This window comes from Panthera uncia (assembly GCF_023721935.1).
Source record: "Panthera uncia isolate 11264 chromosome A3 unlocalized genomic scaffold, Puncia_PCG_1.0 HiC_scaffold_11, whole genome shotgun sequence".
Classification (NCBI taxonomy): domain Eukaryota; kingdom Metazoa; phylum Chordata; class Mammalia; order Carnivora; family Felidae; genus Panthera; species Panthera uncia.
In genome coordinates, this window is record NW_026057578.1 from 65,094,869 (window position 1) to 65,113,797 (window position 18,929).

The window sequence follows — 18,929 nt, forward strand, 5'->3', positions numbered from 1 at the left end:
ACGTTCATTTATTGTGTGTGGCTGTTTTGTACTACGGCAGAAGAGTAGCGTTGGACCCACTGGCTGGCAAAGCCTAAAATATTCATTCTGGCCCTTAACAAAAAGTTTGCTGAACCCCTGCTTTAGGGTGCTGGGGAAAAACTGTTCATAGGAACATGTCCTATTAGACACCAAAGGCACTCCGTAAAGCTGCCTCCCCCCCCCCCCCCCGAAAGAGCACAAGCAGTAGAGAGGGAGAGAATTTTAAGCAGGGTCCATGCCCAGCTCGGAGACAGGGCTCAATCTCACAATCATGAGATCATGACCTGAGCCGAAATCAAGAGTCCAATGCTTAACCGACTGAGCCACCCATGTGCCCTTAAAGCTGCTTTTTGTCATTTGGGTGTGGGAGCAGGTGCTCAGGGAAGCTGAGGAGCTGGAGAAGCCCTGAGCTCTGCAAACTGGGGAAACAGCAGGTGTTGCAAGGGGAATGCACTCCCCCTTTTTCTTGCACTGTGTGTCCTGCACCCTGTACTGACAAAGCTTCAGGTGCATTTTTACACAGAAGGCAAAAGGGTGAATTTGCATGGAAGAGGCAGTAATTAAGGCACATTCTTCAATCCCTTGCCTTCAAGTGTCTGTCCTCTTTTGAAGCTATGCTTCTAAAGGCAACACTGACTACTAATTGCCAATGGCCTTTTTTCCCCAGTGTTTAATCATGTGATTCCTCCACAGCTTATCACTATGACTGTCCCATTTCTTAGTATGTTGCTTACAGATTTTCTTCTTTGGCATAACTGGCATTAGTCTCCCCTGGTTGTTTTCATCTTCTACTGACTCTGAAGTACTGATCCAGGATTTAGCCTTAGTATTTTCTACTCCTGTGGATGTGATCTATTTAAAAACTGTGCCTTTTCTTCTGTTAATCTGCCTTCTGTCGATTTAATTCACACACTCCCAAGAACTGAACCTAACAGGGTAGAGGAAAGTTTCTCAACAAATATAACAGTTAATAATAGATACAACATAATTTCACAACTCTTTTCTGTCATCCTGAAACATGGCCCCCAAGCCCTCTAAACATTCCCACTGACCTCCCTAAAAAGCTACCATTCCTTCTCTCTTTCATATCAAACTTTTAATTTTTTAAAATGTTTAAAAAAATTTTTTTTTCAACGTTTATTTATTTTTGGGACAGAGAGAGACAGAGCATGAACGGGGGAGGGACAGAGAGAGAGGGAGACACAGAATCGGAAACAGGCTCCAGGCTCTGAGCCATCAGCCCAGAGCCTGACGCGGGGCTCGAACTCACGGACCGTGAGATGGTGACCTGGCTGAAGTCAGACGCTTAACCGACTGCGCCACCCAGGCGCCCCAAATGTTTTAAAATTTTAATTTCAGTATAGTCAACGTACAACTTTATATTAGTTTCAGGTGTAAAATAATCCTATTACTCAGTGCTCACCACAGTAAGTGTACTCTTTATTTTTAGGTTATCTCCATACCCAACATGGGGCTTGAACTCAGGACCCCGACATCAAGAGTTACATGCTCCTCCAACTGAGGCAGCCAGGCACCCCACAATAAGTGTACTCTTAATCCCCGTCACCTATTTCATTCATCCCCCCACTCCCTCCCCTCTGGTAACCATCTGTTTGCAATCTAAAGTTAAGAGTCTGTTTTTTGGTTTGTTTCTTTTTTTCTGCTTTGATCATTTGTTTTGTTTCTGAAATTTCACACTTAAGTGAAATCATAGGGTATTTGTCTTTCTCTGATTGACTTATTTCACCTAGCATACTCTGGATCCATCCGTGTTGTTGCAAATGGCAAGATTTTATTCTTTTGTATTGCTAATATTCCATTGTGTGTGTGTGTATGTGTGTACATACATATACATACCCACCACTTCTTTATCCATTCATCAGTTGATGGACACTTGGGCTGTTTCCATAATTTGGCTATTGTTGGTAATGTTGTGATAAACATAAGGGTGTATACATCCTTTTGAATAGTGGTTTTGTATTTTGGGGGTAGTAGTGTGATTACTGGATTGTAGGGTAGTTCTATTTCTCCTATCCAAGTACTAACCAGGCCCAACCCTGCCTACCTTCTGAGATCAGACGAGATTGGGCATGTTCAGGGTGGAATGGCCATAGACCGGGTACTTCTATTTCTAATTTTTTGAAAAACCATAACTGTCTTCCACAGTATTTGCACCAGTTTGCAGTCCCACCAACAGTGCTTATGGGTTCCTTTCTTCTTCACATCCTTGCTAACACTTGTTTCTTGTGTTTTTGATTTGAGCCATTCTGACAGGTGTGAGGTGATATCTCACTGTTTTGATTTGGATTTCCCTGATGATGAGTGATGTTGAACATCTTTTCCTACGTCTGTTGGCCATCTGAATGTCTTCTTTGGAGAAATGTCTGTTCATGTCTTCTGCCCATTTTTAAATGTGATTCTTTGGGTTTTTTGGTGTTGAGTTATTTAAGTTGTTTATATATTTTGGATACTAACCTTTTATTGGATATCATTTGCATCTTCTCCTATTCAGTAGATTGTCTTTTAGTTTTGTTGGTAGTTTCCTTTGCTGTGCAGAAGCTTTTTAGTTTGATGTAGTCCTGATAGTTTATTTTTGCTTTTGTTTTCCTTGGCTGAGGAGACATATCTAGAAAAATGCTGTTACAGCCCATGTCAGAGAAATTACTGTCTATGCTCTCTTCTAGGATTTTTGTGGTTTCAGGTGTCACATTTAGGTCCTTAATCCATCTTGAGTTTATTTTGTGTATGGTGTAAGGTATTGGTCCAGTTTCATTCTTCTGCATCTCCAGTTTTCCCAACACCTTTGTTGAAGAGACTTTTTCCCATTGCATATTCTTGCCTCTTTATCGAAGAGTGACCATACAATCATGGGTTCATTTCTGGACTTTCTATTCTGTTCCAATGATCAATGTGTATTTTGTGCAAATACCATACCGTTTTCATTACTATAGCTTTGTAGTGTAACTTGAAATCTGGAATTGTGATACCTCCAGCTTTGTTTTTCTTTTTCAAGATTGCTTTGGCTAGTCAGGGTCTTTTGTGGTTCTATACAAATTTCATGATTGTTTGTTCTAGTTCTGAAAAAAATGCTGTTGATATTTTGGTAGGGATTGCATTAAATTTGTTAATTGCTTTGGGTAATAGTAGATTACTTGTATTTGTCTTCTTTCCAGATTTTTTCTTGTGGTTGATTTCTAGTTTCATTTTGTGGTTGATTTCTAGTGTTGTGGTTAGAAAAGATGCATGGTATGGCTTCAATCTTGAATTTGTTCAGGTTTGTTTTGTGGCCTAAAGTGTGATCCATTCTAGAGAATGTTCCATGTGCACTTGAAAAGAATGTGTGCTCTGCTGTTTTAGGATGGGGTGTTCTGAATATATCTTGAAATCCATGTGTCCAATGTGTCATTCAAAGCCACTGTTTCCTTGTTGATTTTCTGTTTGGATGAGCTGTCTATTGATATAAGTGGGGTGTTAAAGCCCCCACTATTATTGTATTACTATCAATTACTTTATGTTCATTATTAACTGCTTTCTGTATTTGGGTGCTTTCAAGTTGGGTGCATAAATGTGTATAATTTTTGTATCTTTTTGTTGGATTGTTCTCTTTATGATTATATAGTGTTATTCTTTGTCTCTTGTTACAGTCTTTGTTTTACAGTCTATTTTGTCTGATATAAATATTGCTACCCTGGTTTTCTTTTCACTTCTGGTTGCATAACAAATGCTTCTCCATCCCTTCACTTTCAATGTACATGTGCCTTTAGGTCTGAAGTGAGTTTTATAGGCAGCATATAGATAGGTCTTATTATTATTATTTTTAAATCTATTCTGTTGCCTTATGTCTTTTGATTGGAGAATTTAGTCCATTTACATTCAAAGTAATCATTGATTAAGTATGGATTTATTGCCATTTTGTTACTTGTTTTATGGTTGTTTTTGTAGTTCTTCTCTGTTCCTTTCTTCAGTTGCTCTCTTCTCATGATTAATTGGCTTTCTTTAGTGATATACTTGGATTCCTTTCTCTTTATTTTTTGCAGATCTATAACTGGGTTTTTGGTTTTTTTAATTTTTTTTAACACTTATTCATCTTTGAGAGAGAGAGAGAGAGAGAGAGAGAGAGAGCATGAGTGGGGGAGAGGCAGAGAGAGAGGGAAACACATAATCTGAAGCAGGTTCCAGGCTCTGAGCTGTCAGCACAGAGCCGGACACAGGACTCAAACCTACAGACTGTGAGATTATGACTTGAGCTGAAGTCGGATGCCTAACCAACTGAGCCACCAAGGTACCCCTATAACTGGGTTTTTGATTGATTAGGTTTATATGTAACATCTTCTGCATAGAGCAGTCTATATTAAGTTGATGGTAGCTTAAGTTTGAACCCATTCTTTACTCCTCTTCTCCCCACCTTTTGGGTATATGGTGTCATATTTTATATCCTTTTATGTTGTGAGATGGATATACTTATTTTTACTGCTTTTGTGCTCCCTACTTTTCTTACTTTTACTTATGGTCTTTCCACTCAAAGAGTCCCCTTTAATATTTTTTGTAGAGCTAGTTGAGTGGTCCTGAATTTCTTTAATTTTTCTTCCTCTGGAAAACTCTTTATCTCTCCTTCTATGTGAATGATAGCGCTGCTGAATACAGTATTCTTGCCTGCAGACTTTTTTTTTTTTTTTTTTTTTGAGAGAGAGAGATAGAGAGAGACAGCATGAGTCAGGGAGGGGCAGAGAGAGAGAGAGAGAGAGAGAAAATCCCAAGCAAGCCCAAGAATCCTCTGTCAGCACAGAGCCCGATGTGGGGCTGGAACTCACAAACCATGACATAATGACCCAAGACAAAATCAAGAGTAGGACACTTAATCGGCTGAGCCAGACAGGCACCCCTTGGCTGCAGAATTTTTTTTCTTTCAACACTTTGAATATATCATGCCACTCTCGTCCTGCAAAGTTTCTGCTGAAAACTCAGCTGACAGCGTTATGGGTCATGTATGTAACTGTTTTCTTTTCTCTTGCTGCTTTTTAACGTTTATTTATTTTTGAGAGAGAGAGAGAGAGAATGAGTGGGGGAGGGCAGAGAGCGACTGGGACAGAGGATTCAAAGTGGGCTCTTTGTTGACAGCATAGAGCCTAATGTGGGGCTCAAACCCACAAACTGTGAGATCATGACCTGAGCCAAAGTCAGACCAACCGACTGAACCACCCAGGTGCCCCTGCTCTTGCTGCTTTTAAAATTCTCTGTTTATCATTAATTTTTGCTACTTTAATTACTATGTGTCTTAGTTTTGATCTCCTTGCGTTGATTTTGTTAGGGGTTCTCTGTGCCTCCTGGTTCTGGATTTCTGTTTTCTTCCCCAGTTTTGAGAAGTTTTCAGCTATTATTTCTTCAAGTAAGTTTTCTGCCCCATTTTCTTTCTTTTCTTCTGGGATCTCTATAATGCAAATGTTATTACACTTGATGGTGTCACTGAGTTCCTTAAGTCTATTCTCATATTGCTTAATTTTTTTTTTCTCTCACTTACTTAACTTGATTACTTTTCATTACTCTGTCCTCCAGGTCTCATTCTTCTGCTTCTTCTAGTTTATTATTTATTCTATTAGTGTATTTTTTACTTCATTTATTGTGTTCTTCATCTCTGATTTGTTCTTTTTATCTCCTTGTTAAGGATGTCATTGAAGTCCCTCTTAAATCCAGTGAGTATATTTATGATCATTACTTTAAATTTTCTATCAGGCATTATTACTTGTTTTCATTTCACTTAGGTCTCTTACTGTTACTTGGTACTGTTTTTACATTTGGGATATATGCCTCTGTGTCCTCATTTTGTCTAACTCTCTGTGTCTGTTTTTTATCAAACTTTTTAAAAGATTTTATTTTTAGGTAATCTCTACACCAGATGTGGGGCTTGAACTCACAACTCCACAATCAAGAGTCACATGCCCTACTGACTGAGCCAGCCAGGCACCCCATCAAACTTCTAAAACAACAAGCACATCTTGCTTTCAGAATGAACTCTTCAATCCATAGACCTTCTGTTCTCCACAGTAACTAACCAAAGAGCTTTCTCCAAAACCAGTGACTTCTTTGGGTCCTTTGTCCACTTTTAAATTGGTTTATTTATCTTTTTATTATTGAAATGTAAGATTTCTTTATATATCTGGATACAAGTCCCTTTGGATATATGATCTGCAAATGGTTTCTCAGAAGAACATTCAGAAAACATGAAAAGGTGCTTAATATCGGTAGTCATTAGGGGAATGAAAATCTAAATCACAACCACAGTAAGATACCATTTTTTTTTGAAGCAACAAAACGTTCTAAAGTTAGATTGTGGTGATGGTTATACAACTCCTGATAATATAATCATATGCTTTATTATTATTTTTTAAATAGGTTCCACACACAATGTGAGGCTTGAACTCATGATCCTGATATCAAGAGTCACATGCTCCAGGGGCACCTGGGTGGCTCAGTTCGTTGAGTGGCCAACTTCGGCTCAGGTCATGATCTCCAATTCATGGGTTTGAGCCCTGCAATAGCGAATTACATGGCTATACCATATTTTATATATACATTCATCAGTTGCTCCTAAGCAGTCACTACTTTTATTACCAAATAATATCGAGTTGCATGGCTATACCATATTTATTCATTCATCAGACTGCTCTGAAGATGTCTCCCTCTCTCTGTGTCTCCCTCTCTCTCTCAATTGTTAAATTAACAATAATAATTTACTTTTAAGGTTAAAACACCTTAACGTACACAATACTTTTCTATACTTGGTTGTTTTAAAATAGTAATTATTCTTTAATGAGCCTCTTTGTTAGTACATATGCTTTTTTACCCAACACTTATTCTGACTGTAAAAAGAAAATAGTCATTATTGTGAATTTGGAAAATATATGAGAAAATTAAAAAAAACCTGTTGGGGTCATGATTTTTTGCACCCTATCAGTCATGTCATGTCTTCCAGTTATATTTGTATGAAAGTTCTCTTGCCAGTTATTTTTAGAAATGCATAGTTTCCTATGTAGGACTGGAAAACATATGAAATTTCTGTAAGATGCCACTATTTGACATAACTTTAGAAATTTATCATAAATATTGTTGGGGAGAAGGAAATTACTTCCTTTATTCTCAGAAGTTCTTCTGGTCGGATTAATAATTGACACAGATTAACAGAAGAAAAAAACAAAATTACATGGGCACAGAGATTCAATAAAAAACTGAGACCAAAGGAAATGACAAATGTATGCAGTGTTTATACATTTTAGACAAAGAAACATAAATCTGTGAGGAATTGACAGGACAAAGAAAACATGTTTGGGAGTTTCAATTAGTAAAGGAATTCTAACCAGAATTTGGGCTGGGGTAGTAAATTAGTAAAAACGACAAGATTTGTTTATATAGGCTTCTTCAGCCCTGAATTCCCACCTCTGGTGATATGGATGCTACTCTCAGTCTCCAGGTGATGTGGGGGGCACCTTTCACATGGGAGACTTATTTCCTGCATTCAGGGAGATAAAGGGTCAAGAGGCCCTTCTTGCATTGCTGCTTTTTCAGTAACTTCAATTTAAAGCAATCAACATTCCACTGTGGCATATCTTGGGGCAGACTGCACTGAGCTCCAACAACATTGAATCCATGCACATGACTTAAAAAAAAAAAAAGATGCTCTTGGGGCGCCTGGGTGGTTCAGTTGGTTAAGCGTCCAACTTTAACTTTGGCTCAGGTCATGATTTCAGGGTTCGTGAGTTTGAGCCCCACGTCGGGCTCCGTGCTGACAGCTCAGAGCCTGGAGCCTGCTTGAGATTCTGTGTCTCCTCTCCCTGCCCCTCCCATTTGCAGCCTCTCAAAAGTAAACAATAAACATTAAAAACAAGATTAAAAAAATAAATAAAAAGATGCTTTTAAGACAAACTCTTAGACAAATTCATTACAAGTGCATGTCAAAGTTTTATTTCAAGCTTGTGTTTGAACAGGTTAATTTAAAGAACCCACTTCTTGGGGCACCTGGCTGGCTCAGTGGGAAGAGCATGCAACTCTTGATCTCGGGGTTGTGAGTCTGAGCTCGATCCTCTTCTCAAAGACATTTTGTAGGGGAATGTCTGGGTGGCTCAGTCGGTTAAACATTTAACTTTGGCTCAGGTCATGGTCTCTCAGTCAGTGGGTTCAAGCCTCACATCTGGCTCTCTCTGTCAGCACAGGACCTGCTTCGGATCCTCTGTCCCCCTCTATCTCTGCCCCTCCCCTGGTGTATGCTCTCTCTCTCTCTCTCAAAAATAAATAAACGTTAAAAAAAAAAGACACTTCGTAGGAAAAAAGCATGTTAGGATCATTGTTATTAGCCTGGATACAAAGCAAAGGATCATTAGGTATCTTCTATGTTTTGTTAAAAGTCACTGTCCTCTGCCGAGGCTGATAGTCCTCCGGAGGAATTTTCTGGACTTTATGCCCATTATAGTCTCTCAGAAATGGTTTTAATGGGTGCCTGGGTGGCTCAGTCAGTTGAATGTCCAACTTCAGCTCAGGTCATGAGTTTACAGTTCATGAGTTAAAGCCCCACATAGGACTCTGTGCTGACAGTGCAGACCCTGCTTGGGATTCTTTCTGTCTCCCTCTCTCTCTCTACTCTACCTGAACTTTCTTTCTCTCAAAATAAATAAATACACTTAAAAAAGAAACAAAGAAATGGTAATAATGTCTCAAAAAGAATGGCTAAAGACATCAGACTATAAAACTCAGGTTTCAAACACATTATCTTTTTCAGAACTGCTGGTAGAACTCCCCCTGCCCAGGAGCAACCACCACGGTTATGGTCTTTAGAAGGCTCACGCTTTGGAGATCCATCTTGATTAGCATGGTGCTTCACCCCTAAACTGTACAAATATTCTGAAATGGGGCTTTAGCTCACAATCTAGAGTGGATTTTTTCCAATTTTATTTTTTAAAATTTATATCCAAATTAGTTAGCATGTAGTGCAACAATGATTTCAGGAGTAGATTCCTTAGTGCCCCTTACCCACTTAGCCCATCCCCCCTCCCACACCCCCTTCCAGTAACCCTCTGTTCTCCATATTTATGAGTCTCTTCAGTTTTATCCCCCTCCCTGTTTTTATGTTATTTTTGTTTCCCTTCCCTTATGTTCATTTGTTTTGTCTCTTAAAGTCCTCATATGAGTGAAGTCATATGACATTTGTCTTTCTCTGACTAATTTCACTTAGCATAATACCCTCCGGTTCCATCCACGTAGTTGCAAATGGCAAGATTTCATTCTTTTTGATTGCCGAGTAATACCCCTTGTATCTATATACCACATCTTCTTTATCCATTCATCCATTGATGGACATTTGGGCTCTTTCCATACTTTGGCTATTGTTGACAGTGCATACCCAATAGGTGCCAGGCCTTATGGCACACAGACGGTTAAGCATACAGAATTTGGAACAAGACAGAACTGTATTACTTACTACCAGCTCTGTAATCTTGGGCCAGATACTTCACATCTCCAAGTTTCCATTGCTTCATTGTAAAATAAGAATAACAATAGTACCTAATACCTAGCGTTTCAAAGATTAAAAGAGTTAACACATGTAAAAATAAGGAAGACACCTGTCAGTGAATGGTGATGAACATTAGTCATTATCATTAACTATAAAAACTCATTGGTGTCCTTTCCAGGTGTTTAGTAAAAGAAGTGAACAGGTATTATAAAACAATGCAGAAAATATAATATGAATAAGGTGGTAGGTACTCCAGAAGATAACGCAACTGACGACACCTGCAGAAACTGGGCAGGTTGGACTGAGGAGACATTTGGGATCGAAGACAAAATGATGACTGGGAATTTGCTACACAGACAGGAAAGGGCCATTCTGGAGCAGAGAGACAAGTTTGTGTTGAAGCCACAACCCTTGAAAGGTAAAGGAAATTTAATTATTAAGTAAGCTCTGTGCCCAATGTGGGGCTTGAACTCAGGACCCTGAGGTCAAGAGTCTCGGGCTCTACGGACTAGGCGCCCTAGAAGAGGAATTTACTGGCCCAGATAACAGACCTGGGGTGAGAGGCGAGAGCACTGCAGGCTGAGGGAGATGTTAAGTCTGTGGGAAAATTAGTCAGCAGAGGATCCAAACTTTTTCTGTTTTCCAAGATATTTGAATTTTAACTGTAGGCCACTGGTTTCAAAACATTGTCGGGAATACCCAAGGATGTTTTTAAAAAGATCCCAAAACTCCACCTTCATAAATTCCAAGCTTTTGTATGTGGGTGTGGCCCAGGTATATCTTTGAAAAGCCCCTGGAGTAATTCTGCAGTTGAATCAGGGTTGGAGTTGCTTCCTTGGGTAGAGTGAGCCAAACAGGAGAGTAGATACCTTTCCTAAGGCAGGTAACTGTGCAGGATGCGTTCTGACCTCCTTCAGATCTTTGCTCAACATTAAAAAAAATTTCACCCCATCTTTATTTTCCACCTATACAGTTATCTTCTAACAATTTTCTTACTATAAATTTACTTATCATCTGAATTCATTCATGAGAATACAAACTGAACAAAGGCAGTGGTTTTTCTCTTTCCATTTCTAGTGATCCTCAGATTCTAGAAGAGGCTGGCACATAGAAGGCCACATAAATGTTTTTAAATGAATGAATCAGTCAAGGAGAAACGAGAAAGAATATGGCTAGTATAGAACAATAAGGAGGTTGTGGAAGAAACCTGTAATCTTGATGTTGGCAGTTTGCTTAAAAAGGAAAAGGGAGACAGGGAAAGAGGGGTGGTTTTATTTTTTAATTTCAGTATAACTCCAGTGTTGTTAGTTACAAGTGTACAATATAATGATTCAACGATTCTAAGCATTACTCCCTGCTCAGAGAGAGGTGCAGTTAAAAAAAAAATGTATTAGGACGGGAAGAAAGGCTAGTTTTTCCTTGTTTTCAAGTTTCTTTCTGATCTCACTCATACTTCCGGGTTCATAATAAACTCAAGAGAGCCAAAACGTCCCACCCGGCCGCCTTCCCTAGTTATCTATCCACCTGGATTCCTTTCAGATGCAGCAGAAAAACTCACGGGCACCTGAAATCTTTTAACGATGGCTGTCTGCCAGGGTCGGCGCGCGACCTAGGCCCAAGCATGCGCAGTAGACAGTTACCAGCGTGCGCGGGAAGCTGGGCCGCGTCCGTTTGTGATTGGCTGCCGCAGCGGACTCCCACCCACCGAAATGCAGCGCTCGGTGCTGATTGGGTGACTCCGCAGAGGCCGGACGTCGCACGGGAGGGAGGGAAGGGAGGCGGGAAACAGCTTAGCGGGTGCGGGGTCGCGCAGTTTTTTCTGGCAGGCGGTGGAGAGTTTCCGAAATGGCGGTGCTGCCGAAGGAGACGCTGCAGCTGGAGAGCGCGGCCGAGATCGGCTTCGTGCGCTTCTTCCAGACCATGCCGGAGAAGCCGACCACCACGGTGCGCCTCTTCGACCGGGGCGACTTCTACACGGCGCACCACGAGGACGCGCTGCTGGCCGCCCGAGAAGTGTTCAAGACCCAGGGGGTGGTCAAGTACATAGGGCCGCCAGGTGAGGGCGGGGACGGCGCGGGCTCGGGGGGACCCCGCGGAGGGGGCTCCTTTCAGGCAATGGGCGGCGTGCGATTCTTGGGCGAGGAGGCACGGGGGCGGAGACGTCGGTGCCTCCCGGGGATGGCGCTTTCTGCGGCCGCTGCCTGGCCAAGTGGGGCGCCACCCGCCCCTGCCCTGCGTCCGTCCTGAGTCTGTCCCTCTGCAGCGGCCCTAGACCTGAACTAACAACGGACACGGGGAGAACGGACACGGAGAGGGCGTCCCGGCTGCCAGGCGTTGGGCGAGGCGTTTTAATACATTGTTCTTTCTTGATCCCCTGCAGTCGCGTGGGTGTCTGCCCGCCGCCCCGCCTTGGCCCTGTGGATCTTCTCGCAACTCCCGACCAGGAGTTAGATTTAAAATAGAAGGTGGTCTGGGAAACCGTTTTATATCACCAGTGTGATTTTGCCCACACGCAGTGCAGGGATCTGGAATGGGTTACTGTTGATGGGCAGGAACTGTTGCCAAGTGGTCAGAACCTCGCTTCGAGCCAGATTGCCTGGATTCAAGTCGCGATCCTCCACTTAATAGCTGTGTGACCTTGGTCTAGTCACGTATGTCTGTGCCTCAATTCGTCACTCCATGTCCTCTGTAATCCCAGCCCCATCTCTCCAGCATCATCTCTCTCTCTAAGGCTACATACAAACTTCTCACCCTATGTGAGCTGTATGTTCTAGATGTTGTGTGTTGATCTTTACTGCCTGGCTCCATTTTGATGATGGAAAGAGCATTCTGGCAGGAGTGAGGAGTCGTAGCTTCTAGTGCTACTTTTGTCACATGCAGATGGGATGTTATTGACAAAAAGGATGTTTCATTCCTTAGACAAAAATTTGTTGAGTGCTGCTGTATCACGCAGTGTTATGGACACTGGGAAAGACAGTATCCCTGCCTTCACAGAGATCTTTCTGGTGAAGAGCAAGGCAGAATTAACAATTCACTGAGAAAAATTGTGGAGGTGTGCTCCGTAGCAAGTTGAAGTGACAAAGAGGCAGGAATGCCAAAGATTGGAGACCTCAGAAGCACTGCACGAGAAGCTGAATTTCACTTGAGTCTTGAAGGACCGGGTGTTTGCAGCGGAGAGGATCTGAAAAGAGGCAGATTGCTGTTGCTAGAGCAGAAAACCCTGAGGAGGGTGGCTCAGGTGGATGGGATCAGATGATGAAAGGCTCTTTATGTTGTAGTGAGTTGTTGGAATTTTATGCTGTAGGTCCTTGAGAAGTTGGATGGCTTAAGTAAAAGGTGAAGTGATATGTTGGATCATTTGGCTGTAGGGTGGGGGTTGTTAGAAGGGGCAAGAGTAGAGGTGTTGGGATCAATGAAGACCAGCCAGAGATCATTATGGATGGCTTCATAGTTAACGATGGTCTAAGTTGCTTTCCAGTTTTAAAGTTTTTCCAGGCTAGTGCACTTAACTCTCTTATTTTTGTATTATGCAGTGTAGAATAGTTTAAGCATTTAAAATGATGTAAAAAGTTCTAAACATACTTGTATGTTTGTGTACATTGAATCACTGATTTTTCTATGCACCTGTTAATGATTCTAATAGTTTTTCTATTTTTTATTTAAAAAAAAATTTTTTTTTAACGTTTATTTATTTTTGAGACAGAGAGAGACAGAGCATGAATGGGGGAGGGTCAGAGAGAGAGAGGGAGACACAGAATCTGAAACAGGCCCCAGGCTCTGAGCCCTCAGCACAGAGCCTGACGCAGGGCTTGAACTCACGAACCGCGAGATCATGACCTGAGCAGAAGTCGGACGCTTAACCAACTGAGCCACCCAGGTGCCCCTAGTTTTTCTGTTTTAGATTATGAAAGGAATAATGGATATTAAGCATTATACCCATTTATTGGGAAGGAAGTTTAGTATAAATATCCAGGAATCTTTTATACTGGAGTGTAAGCTTTTAAAAAACAAAAATTTTCCTTTTATTGCTCTTGAAGGTTGAAATGTGTTTACTGGGCACATTTCTAAGAATAGAGTAACCTAGACTGTCACCTCCTCTTAGTCATGCTGAGTATGGCATTAAGGGTGAATTTAACTTGGGGCCCCTGGGTGGCTCAGTTTGGTTAAGTGTCTGACTCTTGGTTTCTGCTCAGGTCATGATCCCATGCCATGGGTTTTTGGGATTGAGCCCCGCATCTGGTTCTGCACTGACAGCATGGAGCCTGCTTGGGATTCTCTCCCTCCTTCTCTCTGACCTCTCCTGATTGTGTGCGCGTGCATGGTCTCTCTCTAAATAAATAAACAAACTTTAAAAACAGGTGAATTTAACTTCTCAGAGATTAGCAAGTAAATGGGTTATTCCTAAGGATCTAGTTCTTATGTTAGACATTTATGCCAAATACACATTTTAGGTAAAAGATTGTCCTAATATATGTTTGTGTAGGATAATAGTTACAAAAAGATCAATCATTTGTTACTAGAAATCGGCTGAAATAACTGGAAGAGGGAGGGACTCAAAAGCAAAAATGTACTGTAGATCTTCAAAGCTGATGTCTTGCAGTTTTCACTATGCAGGATGCAGTGTAACTGAAGATCTTTTTAAATAATGTTTTATTTATTATTAAAAAATTTTTTTTTGAAGTTTATTTTTACAGACCCAGAGAGCCAGTGGGGGAGAGGCAGAGAGAATCCCAAGCAGGCTCCATACTGTCAGCCCAGAGCCCAAAATGGGGCTCGGACTCATGAACTGTGAGATCATGACCTGAGCCTAAACCAAGAGTCAGATGCTTAACTGACTGAGCCACCCAGATGCCCCTTAATGTTTTTTTTTTTTAAGTTTATTTATTTATTTTGAGAGAGAGAGAGCGAGCATGCATGTATGCAAGGGAGGGGCAGAGAGATGAGAGAGAATCCCAAGCAGGCTCTGCACTGCCAGCACAGAGCCTGATGTGGGGCTTGAACTCATTAACTGTGAGATCATGACCTGAGCCAAAATCAAGAGTCAGATGCTTAACTGACTGAGCCACGTAGGCCTCCCAATAATGTGTCATCGTTGGTGTAAGGCTGCCAATACTTGTTTCTTGGGAGGAATTTTCCTTCAGTTTAATACTATGCATAATGTTAAAGGGTTAAAAAACCTTTTTCTTTGTTTCTCTGTTCCACCTGGAAACCTGATCAAGTTAAGGTTAGTTATGTTTCTAGGCATCATTGCTTATTGCAGAACTGTAAGGCATGATGAGGACCACGTGTACTTGCACTCTACAAATCTTGGACCCTGTGACCTTTTCCCATATTATTGAGCAGTTGAACTTGTTTCTGACTAGAGAAAATAGAAATCATTAGACGAGAAGTCCCTCAATTTCCTGCCCTCAAACCTATACTTTAGGTAAAACAGATTTGTTGAGATATTATTAATATACAATATGATTTACACACTTAAAGTAAATAGTTCAGTTTGTTTTTATTTTTACAAATCCGTGGTTTTTGTAATAAACCATTACACATGGCACATTTTGTTTATTTATATTTACTTTCTAAAGTAATGTATGTACTCAACATGGACTCGAACTCAAGACCCTGAGATCAAGAGTCGTCTGCTCTACTGACTGAGCCAGCCAGGTGCTTCCATGGTAAATTTTAAAACATTTTTTGGGGGCGCCTGGGTGGCTCGGTTGGTTAAGCGTCCGACTTCGGCTCAGGTCATGATCTCACAGTCCATGAGTTCGAGCCCTGCGTCGGGCTCTGTGCTGACAGCTCAGAGCCTGGAGCCTGTTTCAGATTCTGTGTCTCCCTCTCTCTCTGCCCCTCCCCTGTTCATGCTCTGTCTCTCTCTGTCTCAAAAATAAAAACGTTAAAAAAATAAAATAAAAAATAAAATAAATAAAAAAAAATAAAACATTTTTTGTCAGCCCCCCAAATAAACCTGTACCTATTAGCAGTCACTCCCCACCCCTTCCACTCTCTCCTGTTCTCCCAAACCTAGGCAACCACTAACCTGCATTCTCTCTAGATTTGCTTATTCTGCACATTTCATAAAAATGGAACCATAAAATATGTAGTCTTTCATGACTGGCTTCTTTCCCTTAGAAATATTTTCAAGATTCATCACTGCTATTAGTACTTCACTTCTTTTTATTGCCAAATAATAATCCATTCTATGGATATACTGTATCTTGTTTTTATCCATTTGCTAGTTCACAGACATTTGGGTTATTTCCTGAACCTATACTTTTTTTTTTTTATTTTATTCACTTTTGAGAGAGAGAGCACATGAGTGAGTGAGGTGCAGAGAGAGGGAGACAGAGAATCCTACTGACAGTGCAGAGCCCAATGTCGGGCTCAGACCCACAAACCACAAGATCATGACCTGAACCTAAATCAAGAGTTGGATGCTTAAGCTACTGAGCCACCCAGGCATCCCCTGAACCTATACTTTTTAATGTCATCTGTACCTTCTTTCCTTCCCTGTTGTGTCAGTGAGGAGGTGGCCTTTTGCTATGGTCTGGATCCCATCCCCACTTCTCAGATGTGGCTTTCTGTTGATCCTTTCTTTCTTCTGTCTGGTTCATTCTATTAGCATTTAGACTTAGTTGCATCTTCTTAGCTACTTTTGATTTTCAACATCTAGTGATAACATTATTGTAATAAAGCCCTGTGAGATGGGTTAGTACCTAGCTCCAATTTGTAGATTAGGAATCTGAATCACTGAAAAAGAAAGTTCCTTAGCCTTTTGCCTCTTTTGTTGTCAGATCTCAGAAAGTGTCTCCTTTTGGAAGTCTTTCTTGATTCCCACGTTAAGATGGTCTGGTTAGCTGTGCCTCTTAGGTGTTCCCTGACCTGAGACTTTCTCCGTACCCTAGACACAGCATGTATTCTACCCTATTGCCCATCTATCCCAGTAGACTGAAAGCTCCTAGAGGGCAGGAACTGTGTTTTAACCAGTGTCTGCCTCTGAACCCCAGCACCTGGCACAGTGCCCACGTGTAGGAGACACATGGTAATTGTCAGCTGAATGAGGTTGGGGGCTCCAAATTATTCCTGAAGAGAAGAATCTTGTATGAACATGAGGCGGTTCCTTCTGCTGTATCCCAGGTGGAGGCTGGGTAGTTTTCTGTCCCTTATTTCATACCAGGAGGTCAATTTTACCTCCCAACTGATTAGTTGTGTTTATTTTATTTTTTTACAATGTTTATTTGTTTATTTTGAGAGAGAGAGAGAGAAAGCAAAAGCGTGAGCAGGGGAGGGGCAGAGAGAGAGAGAGAGGGAGACACAGAATCCGAAGCAGGCATCAGGCTCTGAGCTGTCAGCACAGAGCCTGACGCGGGATTCGAACTCACAAACCAGGAGATCATGACCTGAGCTGAAGTCAGGTGTTTAACCGAGTGAGCCACCCAGGCACCCCAAGTAGCTGTATTTTAGATGCCTGTCAGTAAATAAGACTTAAAATGCACTGCCACCCAGTATGTCACAAAAACTCCTTTGAGAGAAATAGTAATTTTGGAGGATAACCTTGGCGGTTGGGCAGCCCTTCTGTACCTTAGCAGTGGAGGTAGGGGAGGCCATGGGGGGAGGGGAATTACCTCATTTGTCTCTTCACCCCACCCACTCTTAAGAAATTACCACTGTTGTGAACCTGTGTTCTGTTGAATTTGTCTGTTGAAAGAGGTTGAAAGACTTGACCGGATTCCTTCTACCCAGAGCCAAGTAGATAACATTGATGTGCAAAGTAGTTGAATGTAATAGGGAGTGGTGGGGCTTGTGGATCTGCGAGTGCTTGTTCATCCGGTGATAGCATTCAATTTCAGATGCTTTAAAAACCCTGTACTGGCCAGACAGTTCTGCTGACACATCGTACTGGGTTGATGATTTAAGAGCTGTTTCAGAATTTTGCCAGACTGATGATTTTTTTTTCCCCTCTCTTAGAATTGTTTTTGCTGAGTTAGACTTTACATTTTGCCTTCTAAAATGTAAAGGAAGATTTGAAAAGCAGTATTTTTTAAATTCATTGTATTTATTGGAAGTTGCTGATAATCTTCACAGTGGTGTTTATAAGTGTCTTTGGGAGAAATTCCTCTGTGATTTTTGTGTCAGTGCTTTCCTTGAGCAAAATTTTTTTTCTTATTTTAATGATGTTTCATCATGAATAATATTACTTATGTGGAATTCAACTGGATGGGTTGGTAGGGTGACCAATCATTCTAGTTTTCTTGGGATTGAGAGGGCTCCTGGAACATGGGACTTTTAGTATTAAAAATGAGGGCGGGGGGCACCTGGGTGGCTCAGTCAGTTGAGGGTCTGGCTCTTGATTTTGGCTCAGGTCATTGTCTTTTGGTTGGTGGGATTGAGCCCCATGGTTGGGCTCTGTTGATGGCGTGGAGCCTGCTTGGGATTCTCTCTCTCTCTCTCTCTCTCTCTCTCTGTCTCTGTCTCTGTCTCTGTCTCTGTCTTTCTGTCTCTCTCTTTCTCTCTGCCCTCCCCCCGCTCTGCCCTCCCCCCACTCATTCTCTCTCTCTCAAAATAAACAAACTTAAAAAAGAGAGGGGCGCCTGGGTGGCTCAGTCGGTTAAGTGTCCTTCAGCTTGTGTCATGATCTCACAGTCTGTGAGTTCAAGCCCTGTGGTCGGCTCTGTGCTGACAGCCTGGAGCCTGCTTCGGATTCTGTGTCTCCCTCTCTCTCTCTGCCCCTCCCCCACCTGCATTCTGTCTCTCTCTGTCTCTCAAAAACGAATAAATGTTAAAAAAAAAAAAATTAAAACACCAGAGAGTTTTGGGCAAAGTGGAATGAGTGCTAGGCAAAACCAGGAAATAATTTAAATGGGATCTACCATTCCACTCAGGTTCTCATCGTGAGTGAGTGTTAGTTGGGAGATGTGAGTCTGTTGCAGGCTGGAGGCCTTCGTTTTGGAGGATGCCTCTGAGAAGTGTGAGTACAGGCTTTGTTGAATGGGAGTATAGAGTAAACATAATTTTCATGCAACTTGCTTTCTAAATGCAAGCTAGAGAAACAGCAATCTATTCAAGTCTAAGAAAATGTGACTGAGTTGAAGACTGGTGGCCTAAATAGTGTTTTGCTCTAAGTTTGAACTGATTGCCTGTATTTTAAACATTGGGACATTTCATGAAAAAAAATCATATTTTGAGCTGCTTTTGAAAAGTCTGCCCAGTTGAAAACTCTGGGTGTGAATATACCCGCAGCAAAGCAGTGGGTTTGGAGCTGAGTGGCTGCTCTCTGATGTGTTCCAGATTCCTCCTTTACTCTCCTGTGCTTTCCTTGTTTTGTCACTGTTCCCACCACTCTATATGATCTCTTTTGAAGCCACTTGTCATGTCAGCTCTGTTGTTCTCTTCCTTTGGCTTCCTTTGCTCATTT

At 41.6% G+C, this 18,929-nt stretch overlaps 1 protein-coding gene across 1 annotated transcript in view; it reads left to right on the forward strand.

Moving 5' to 3' along the window:
- The first annotated feature begins 11,294 nt into the window (after nucleotides 1–11,294).
- Nucleotides 11,295–18,929, forward strand: part of MSH2 (mutS homolog 2) — an 82,071-nt gene continuing 74,436 nt past the window's right edge. The window contains exon 1 of the mRNA XM_049651449.1: nucleotides 11,295–11,576. Within this exon, the coding sequence (XP_049507406.1) occupies nucleotides 11,366–11,576 (211 nt within the window). The 5' untranslated portion in view covers nucleotides 11,295–11,365. The remainder of the gene's footprint in view (nucleotides 11,577–18,929) is intronic.